Below are 9,795 nucleotides of genomic sequence, written 5' to 3'. Positions count from 1 at the left end.
ATTTAAAGGCAAAAGATATTTGATAGTTATGGATGTTACAAAGACAAAAACTTCAGCTCTAGAGTTGAAGTTTCCCATTTACTACACGAAAATTTCAGCTCTAGAGCTGAACTTCAGGCCCGGCTACTAGAATGCTGAAGTTTTGCGTGATTGTCTTTGCTACTTCAGCCCTGTGTGCTGAAGTTATGCGAAAAAGCGGGTACGCTTGCAATTTTTTTGCAAAGCGGGCACAAGTTAAAATGTGACATAAAAAGCGAATATAGATGCAAATGCCCCGAAAAATAGGATATGTTTATGCTAATATTAATTTTATAACCCCAGTAATAGAAGTTTTGAAAAAAAAAAAAAGACATACAAAACGAGTATTACATGAAGGATTAACATGGAGTAAACTAAAAAAAAGAATGTACTAGGCCTAATACCATGTTATGAAAATAAATATTGTGCCTAAATTAACCCCAGTACATTCATGAATTAAGAATTATCTGAAATTTTATAAAGGCATATTCCATATATTCATAAATTAAGAATTACCCAAAATCGTATAAAAAGACATAGTCAATATACTTTAACCAATATGGTACTTTAACGGGGGAAGAGTACGATTAGCCATTAATTAGAGCCCTATTTACTTTTAAACCACGGTTTAAAATGTATTTACTCTTTAACAAGTGCTTTAATAAACTTTTACCTGTCCGGACGAAAATATACATGTGCATGATGTCCTTAACTTAATGAGTCTTGTGTAAATATTAAGGACAAAGTGTCCTGAATTAGCACCTTCTGTTTTAAACTTTAGGACATCCTGTCTTTAACTTCATATGTACAATGTAAATGTTAAGGAGATGGTTTCCTTAACTTCATGAGTGCTGTCTAAATATTATGGATATTGTATCCTTAACTTCATGAGTGTTGTATAAGTATTAAGGACAATGTGTCATGTATTTGCATCTTCCATTGTTAAACTTTAGGACATCATGTCCTTAACTTCATATGTGCAGTGTAAATGTTAAGGGCATGGTGTCCTTAACTTCATGTGTGCAATGTAAATGTTAAGGGCATAGTGTCCTTAACTTCATGAGTGATGTGTAAATATCAAGGGCAAAGTGTCATGTATTTACACCTTCTATTTTTAAACTTTAGGAAATCATGACATCATGTCATTAATTTCATGAGTGTTGTGTAAATATTAAGGACAACATGTCCTAAAAATTTATTCATGGAAAGGATAAAAATATCTTTTTGTATTAATTTTAATATAATAGTAGCTATTTTTGCTTAGCATTAAAAATGAAGGATAAAAACTAAATATCACATTAAAAAATGGTTACCCGCGCCATTTCCACTACTTTAACATCACCGTCCACATCATGTCACCACCTATGAATTGCTGAACGGAACGCCTTCCCATCAATATCCAAATTCTAACCAAATTACAAGCGAGGCCTAACATTAACAGTTGGTTCTATTGAAAGATCCCATAATTAAAAGAGGTTACAAAGCAAATTGTAGAGTTACAAATTCAAATCTCTTAGTTACTAGTCATAATCTGGTGTCCTCTTTTCTCTTCCTATTATCTCTCTGTGAAAATCAAATGGGCCCAAATCAAATAAAACTAAGCCTACTTGCGGACACATGTCACAAAATTAGAAGAATTGCCTGCCTACCATACTCATCTTTTCCTGAAAATTAGTTCGACGTCTCACAAATTTCAAAAGGGTTCTTGAAGATCCAATAAATAAGGATCTCTACTTATTAGAGATCCATTGAATAAGTTTCATCTACACATTAATAAGGATCCAATAAATTCACGTCCTAGTGACTAGGATCGTGCAGGACCTAAATAACTTAAAAAGATTTTTTTTCCTATAAACTATTTCGGGGCATTTGCATCTATACTCAGTTTTTAGGTCACCTTTTAATATATACACGTTTTGCACAAAAAATTGCAATCATACCCACTTTTCGGATAACTTCAGACATACATGCCTAAAATAGCAAAAATTTATATCTGAAGTTTGAACTTTAGAATTTTTTGCCTGAAGTGTAGCATCAAAGTAAAACTTCAGATATTTTTGCCTGAAGTTTGGCCTGATTTGCAAAGACAATCACGCAAACTTCAGTTCATAGTGCAATGGCAAACTTCAATTCAATAAAACTTCGGCATTCTAGGAGCTGAAGTTTTATTTTGTATTTGCTGAACTTTAGCATTTTTAGAGCTGAAGTTGTTATGTCCATTACAAAAAAAGAAATACACAATTAATGAGGGAAGCGATACATAGGTGTGTTCATGGTTCGCTTTGGATCGATTTTCCCCCAAAAAGAAACCAAACCAAGTAAGTCAGTTTTTCAAATATTAGAGCCAAACCAAACCAATTAAGTCAGTTTTTTCTCGATTCGGTTTATGTCGGTTTTTCGATTTTTTTGATTATTTGTCGGTTTTTTTCTTAAACGTAAGACATACACTACCAAACACATATTTTACATTTTTAACGTAACATTATCAAATTAATTGCCCTTTGAGAAATATATTATTTACCAAGATATATTGATGATAATTGAATCAAATAGTGATGAATAATTTAAGGACTCAATTAAAAATATATTATTTTTAACATGAAATAGATTCTTACACTTAACAAAAGAAAACTACCAATCAAACTAGAATGTAAAGGTAAAGAACTGTACTAAAAGTGCAAACGATTAACATTTACTATAAAATTTTTGAAACTTTGTATAAAAGTATACATATATATATATATATAGGTGTAATTCAAAATTTAAAATAGCTACTCCTATATTTGGTTGGTTCGAGTTTTTTTATTAAAATCAAAACCAAACCAAATTTGATCGATTTTTAAATTTAAAAACCAAAATCAAACCAAACCAAAAAGTATTAATTTTTTTGTTCAATTTTTCGGATTTTCACCCTGTAGACAAGGATGAATTTCCTAATAGGATCGTCCACACTTTTTGACTAAAAAGATGGCCGGTGGGTGACCTCAGCCGGGTTTTGTCTTCAACCAAAAGCGAGGTTCTTCACCGGTTTTTCCGGCTACATTTATACACAATAACAAACCAAAATTGCTCCTAATGCTAGCTTGATAACCAGAACGTAGTAGTATTTTAAGAAAATAAAGCTACGTCAGATATATAGAATAATATAACACTCCAATGTGCACAAGCAAACATCATTTTCAATATAGAAGAGCGGAATCATATTATCAAATAATGTACAGCTAAGATCCTTCCCATTCCTCGCCTAATATTAACAAAATTGGAGGAATGATTTTCTACATCAAAACATTACTACTATTACTAGTAATACATTTCCAACCAAACAACAGAGTAATACAAAACAATGTTTGGTACGCTATTACAAGTTCCCCCCAGACAAACCGTCAACGCGCTTTCCCCTTTCAATATTAAGACATATTTCGACCCCACCTTTATTGAAAAGCCATGCCTTCCCATGCCTGATGCCCCCTCCTAAATTCTTCATAATTCTTTTCTGTTTGTACCCATTCACAACATTAAAAAAACAACATGAAAGATGTTCCTCTCCAGTTCAGTCCTTGTGGGTCCATTATTAACCAACGAATCTGATGCTTCCTCAATTCACCATCTACGGTTCATTTGCATCTCTTTGTCAACACAGGTAAACTTGACACTGAACAACAGTTGTACTAATCTTGAATCCTGGAACTACCGTGAAACCTACACTCGGTTCAGTTTCCGGTGATCCGTCCCATGACAAGAATGCTTCTTCGTTCACACTCTCCATGTACACATCCGAAAACCGACACCCTCTGCTCACTTGAAAGATTGAAGCCACGGGATCGAAGGAGAAAGCCAGACAGTGCAGTAACCAAATGCGCTTGGCCATTTCACTAAATGTGGAGAAGAATGTTGACTCCGGATACTCACCCGAATTGAGTATGTTTCTTTGATTCAGGTTGCCAAAAATGGACTCTTCAATCTTGGGATGGATTAGTTTCAAGTACTTAGCACGACAGAATCTTGCAAATGTTGATTTGGGTTTCCAAGCTAAGTAATCTACTGGTTTAACAGATCTCAGCTCCATGAATCTGTCGAAAAACAACCTTTGCCTTTTTGTCTGCTCGGGCAGGGGCTCAGTTGAGATGGAAAAGTTGGGATAATTGAAACCATCAAACATCTCCCGGCAAACGAATGATTCAAAAGCATAACATATGTCATTTGCTTTCAGGAACTCTATATCAGGTTCGATGGAACTGGCCGCAGCATCTAAGTTCCAGCCAGCAGCTAACATTTCCTTGCTGAACAACCTAACAAAACTACGAATAGACCTAATTGTCTGCCTGAGGAACATGATAAAATGGCTAGGGCTCAAACTTGAAAAGTGAAGATTGTCCAGAGCAGACACCGGTCCACTGGAGTTCAACCTTTTCTCAAGCAGCTTGTTTTCTTTATTAGCCTCGATCAATTTCTCTCCGAGAAACGTAATTTCTGAATCCTTGAGTTTGAGCTGCGAATCCAGTTTCTTTCCCATGATATCATACGTCTTTAATACGCTCTTCTGCTCCTGAATTTCAGCTAAAATCTGAGTGGTTTCCGGGGAATACACATCCAACTGCTTCTTAACGAAGCACTGTTTCAATTCAGACAAGCTTTTCAGCTCGGATACCACCAACTCATCAGCAGATTGAATACCATCAGGGTCATATGGAGACTGAGCAAACTGCAATTGAGCATATGCTGCTTTAACAGCTGAGATGTTTGCAAACAGCTTGGCAAGAAAAGCTTCTGTAGCTGCTTTCTGTTTCAGCTTTTCATCTTCATCATCAAAGGCCTTGAACTGTGCTTTCTTGAGTAACTCACTCTTCGCTACATCATTCTTTACTGCATCATCCTTGACAATTTCACTGAATTTGTGCTTCTGAGTTCCTCCTGTCAGAGCTCTAATGTGCAAAACCTTAGCAAAAGTGCGAGCCAATTTGCTCTTACTCGGGGTCACAGCAGACCGATTAACAGAATCCATCTGAAGAAAAAAATATGATATGAAGATGAGACTAAATCATAATAGGTGGGAGCAATACATTATGATCATTTCAGCCAATGCAAATAATAGTTCATTTAAAGAAAGAAAGGAATATAATGATGGCCATAACGACTATCCACCAAATGATTAGCGTGTTACAGCTAAAGAAAAAAGCAACATACTTTAACTCTTCAATCGAGGGAGCCAAAGGAAATTGGAATTTCTTTTTGTTCTCTACTTGAGTACTGCCCTCTGGTTTCTATTTAGAAAGTTTCAAAAAGTATAGTTAATTGGAAGAAAAAGAAGGGATGAACAGAGAAGTAGAGGGAAAAAAGAAAAAAGTTGAAAGAATATCTCAAATCAAATGACACGATCAAAAGGTACATCTACATTACAAGTTCATGAATGCTTTTTATATAGTATAAAAGATATTAGATAGCAGCTTCTTGGCAGGGCTTAATTGATTAGCTGGGAGCATAAAATACTTCAGTGCAATATATACATTATATATTAATAACTATTGAAGGGGCAAGGTTTGACCCATATTATTATGTCACCAGCCTCTGCCTAACTTTAAGTATAGTATTAATTTCATAATCAATGGCCCTTCTAGCCAATTTCCCACACCCAAAGACATGCCCCCACACAACCCCACATCAGTGCAAATAACAAAAACAAATTAGGAAGAATACATATGCTACCAACTACAGAATTATCAGTGGCAATTAACACCCCGCCTAATAAACAATACGAAATGCAACGGATTCCAACAAATTCTAACACTCCTCAAGTAACGAGCTGTAAATAATTCTACGTCCGTTCATTTTTACTTGGCACATTTTAACTTTTCATGCCCTTTAAAAAATAATAAATAAAGTGCATAATTTACAATGATACTAATATTAATTAATGCATATTTTATTGAATTTGAGAAAATGATTTGAAATGAGTAATAAATACTGTGATTATAACAAAAAAAATTATTGTTCCCTTGAATCTTGATATGCATAAAGTGTAAAGTAAAAATAAAAATTTATTTTTAGTATAAACGTTAAGTAAGAGTGAATGGCAACCCATTAATTCTCAGTCCTCCCATCAATTAAATACTCTTTAAAAAGTAAATCTTTGGACCGTATCAATTGAAAACAGCCTCATTAATAAATAAATCAGATTAAGATCCTTATGGGACGGCAAAGATTACCGACCTCATTAAGATTAGCCAAGGCCCACTAACCTAAGAAATTATCCCAAAAGCTTTTACTCCACCCAAAATCTTGGGGATGAAAATGGATAATGACACCCCCCCCCTCCTTTCTCCCTCACATGCAACAATAAGACCTCCATTCACGCAAGACTTTGAGGTCACACCAAATTAACACAGTTACACAGTTTTGACCCATTATTTTTACACTTGAATGTTCTTTGACCAACACCTACCACAAAATTAATCGGAGTAAAGGCCTACGTTTGTACTAAATTAATAATGTAGTCCATTACCCTCAGAAAAGTACAGATACCCTTCCAAAATTTTGAAACTTTAGACGTGTCACCACGCGTGAATTTATTTGACTGGGCATGGAGTTTAAGAAAAAATGATGACTTTTAAAATTTGTGATCCTAAATAAGTTAAAAAAGAGCTTGGAGTATTTGTGTAGTTATAAAAGCTTCTAGTTAAGGATAGAATTAAAAGTTAAACTAAATTATTTCTAAATTTAAAATGGAGTCATTATATTTGGAATTGACCAAAAAGAAAATAGGTTCACAAACAGAGCAGTAATTCATTATTACAAGTCACTAACCATTCTGCAAAAAGCCATGTGGGTCCTTCATGATTGAACTGTGGTAAAAAAAGATTTTTCGCATCCGACGGTGTACATAAATGCCCGTTGGACTTACTTTGCTCTTCTCGATAGTTGAGCTCACTATAATCCAACGGACAAAACTACTATTCCCCAGAAAATGTTTCCTCAGATTACAAGTCACGTGACCCAATTTCAGGTGCTAATACAAAATAAACTAGCAATAGCAAGTTCTTTTAGAACCTATTTGGATTGACTCGTTGTAAGACAATCTCCAACCCAACACCAATTTTAACACAAAATAGTATTTTAGTGTAAATTTTGATATTTTTTTCTCCAATCCAACACCATTTCTTACACCATTTTGATTGATGCAACACTATTCATCAACACTATTATTATTCATTATTATTTTAATATTATTTTTTAATCATAAAACACTTTTAATTTAACATATTATAATTTTATAATTAATTATAGTTTTTATGTAATGTCTTTATAATATTAATTTTATATTTTATTTTGGTATTTAATTTTTGTATATTTATTTTTATATAAAATTATAAGTTAATTTTATTATAAATTATATTTGTATATAAAAATATATAACCATAAAAAAAAGTACAAAACTGAAATATAATATATTGTTAATAAATAACACAATATTTGGCAAATCGGAAAGGATTTGTTTTATTTATGAAATAAAAAATAAATTTAAATAAAAAATAATAATATAATATAGAAGAGATAGAAGAATATAAAAGAAATATTCTTTTTTGATATAAAAAATAGTATAATGGGTTGAAGTTAATTTGCACTATTTTGATGTTTCCACCATTTTGGTGTAAAAAATTGGTGCAAAGGTTGGAAGGCTGGAGATGCCCTAAGTGCTGTTAAGCTAAAATAGCTTTTAAACTATCTTGGGATCATTTAGTTGGAAAGAAGTTATCTCTGGATTAATTATCAGAAGATTAGTTATCCACCTTTTCATAGGAATAAAAAAATACTATAATCCTGGAATAATAATTTCAAAAATAATTATGTTGTAATTTCACTCAACCAAACATGGGATAAACTCTTCTAAATATTTAGTCTCGGAATTAATTTTCCTTATCCACGTACCAAACAAACCCTAATAGTGTTTGAATAAAATTAAAAAGTGCTTTTAAGCTAACATGACCAAAACAAAAAAGCAAAAAACTAAAATTCCTACTTAAGGCTTATACTTAGAAATCAATTAAAATACTTTCATCCAAATGGAATCTTGGGCTAAGTATTTTTTAATGCCAATAGTGCCTTTTTTGTCAAAGTTAAATGTTTTGCTAAGTTTTAAAAAGAAAAAAAGTTTTTGAGCAAAAACAGACGCAGTTTTTGAAAAGTAAAAAAACTAGCTCCTCCCTAAAAGAAAAGCTCGTTTTTTTGAAAAAAAATACATTTCAAAGCAATTCTTAAAAGTTTAATCATACTAATGCTCACAAAGTGTTTTTCAAATAAAATAATCACATATAAATTGTTTCTCACCAAAAATATTTTTCTAAAAAGTATTTTTTGAAAACACTTCTAAAAAAAGCTGATTTTAGAAGCTTGGTCAAACGGGCTATCAGTAGCCCGTTTGAATTGACTTATTTTAAGTGCTTTTAAATTAAAATAACTTTTTAAGTCATTTTGTAGTGTTTGAATAAAATAAAAGGTATACTTTTAAGCACTTATTTTTAAGCTAAAATGACAAAAATAAGCCAAAAGCTAAAATTTCTAACTTATAGATTTTGCCTTAAAAATCACTTACAACAAGCTCGTCCAAACGGCTCTAAGTCACATGATCTAGTAAGCCAATGTGAGTCACTGGGTTAGCTACTGTGAGGGCGCACACAGTGAACCGAACTCAACAATAAGACCGAGACGTGCTCCCGCAGCACAAGGATTACAAATTACTACGATTCTCTACATGCGCGTGCACAAGAAAAAACCTAGACTAGAGCTAATCCATCACCTTTGATTTATCTGTAATCTATTACAGTAATTGATGAGAAATTTAACGTTACCTCGGGAGAAACCTTCAGGGGAAGAATTGGAGAATATTCAGGTCCTGTGCGCAAATCTCAATGAAGCACAAAAACACCATAATCCTCCATTCATAACAACCACACTGTGAAGCAAAATCCAGACCCAATTTTTTTTTAAAAGGCTCATTGATATATATGTATGTATCAAACACAGCTATTATGAAATAAAACCTAGAGATTGTACCTAATGGAAAAGAATAGCAGAAAAATCCAAATTTCTTCCTGTACGGCAACAGAACTCCGGAAGTTTGATTGCCTGAAAATGGATACCAATATAAAAGGGAAAAAACAGATTGATAGGCATATTAGACGCCATAGAGAGAAAATGATTGAGCGAATAATCTAGAGGAATTGTACCCTACCTGCCGGGGACCTCAAAAAATTTCCCTTCAGGAGAAAGCTGGCATTGAAATAAAAGCACAGCGTTATGATTGAGAATCTTCAACGGCTATAATAATGGTGTTTTTGCACTTTTGGCTGTAGAGGCTTGGTTGAGATTGAATAAGGATCGTGTTGTTTTAGGGAACAGAGAAAAAATCGGAGCTCGAGGGTATAGTATAGTATATGGAGAAATGGAGAGGAAGAGGCAAGGAGAAAAAGACGAAAAGGACCAGAGGGATTTGGGGAAGTGTTGGACAACTAAGGCATTGGGAATTTAAAACTCAGACACTTGCTTGGGTCAATTTATGGACTTTTGTAATTACGGAATTGCCAGCTGCATTTCATACTAATTACGCGGATTCTGGTTGAGGTAACAGAGCTGATTGAAGGGGGGTTTTGGTAATTAGATATTTACAGCTGACACACCTGCGGATTCACACAGGTATATGTGTTATGGCAGGAGAAACGAAAGGTGGACATTTTTGAAACATGTAAAATGAAAATGAAAATTATGTTGTCATCCCTAAATTCG

General features: G+C 33.4%; 1 protein-coding gene across 2 annotated transcripts; it reads right to left on the bottom strand.

Moving 5' to 3' along the window:
• Positions 1-3,177: 3,177 nt before the first annotated feature.
• Positions 3,178-9,522, bottom strand: LOC104219165 (protein GRAVITROPIC IN THE LIGHT 1-like). Of its 2 annotated transcripts, XM_009769798.2 has the most exons (4): positions 9,245-9,522; positions 9,067-9,138; positions 8,862-8,965; positions 3,178-5,020 (listed from the first exon to the last, which is right to left on the bottom strand). In XM_009769798.2, the coding sequence occupies exon 4, from the start codon at positions 5,018-5,020 to the stop codon at positions 3,650-3,652; it is 1,371 nt and encodes a 456-aa protein (XP_009768100.1). In that variant the 5' UTR covers positions 8,862-8,965; positions 9,067-9,138; positions 9,245-9,522; the 3' UTR covers positions 3,178-3,649. The 2 variants fall into 2 exon arrangements, with proteins under 2 accessions (XP_009768100.1, XP_009768101.1); XM_009769799.2 differs by lacking the exons at positions 8,862-8,965; positions 9,067-9,138; positions 9,245-9,522 and adding an exon at positions 5,203-5,506.
• Between the last annotated feature and the right edge of the window lie 273 nt (positions 9,523-9,795).

This window comes from Nicotiana sylvestris, chromosome 7 (assembly GCF_000393655.2).
Source record: "Nicotiana sylvestris chromosome 7, ASM39365v2, whole genome shotgun sequence".
In the NCBI taxonomy this organism is placed as follows: domain Eukaryota; kingdom Viridiplantae; phylum Streptophyta; class Magnoliopsida; order Solanales; family Solanaceae; genus Nicotiana; species Nicotiana sylvestris.
Note: the sequence above shows the minus strand (reverse complement) of the source record. Positions and strands in the feature narration are given on the sequence as shown.

Bases quoted from the DNA above. Each gene is read 5' to 3' on its own strand.
- LOC104219165 (XM_009769798.2), bottom strand. From the start codon at position 5,020: ATGGATTCTGTTAATCGGTCTGCTGTGACCCCGAGTAAGAGCAAATTG.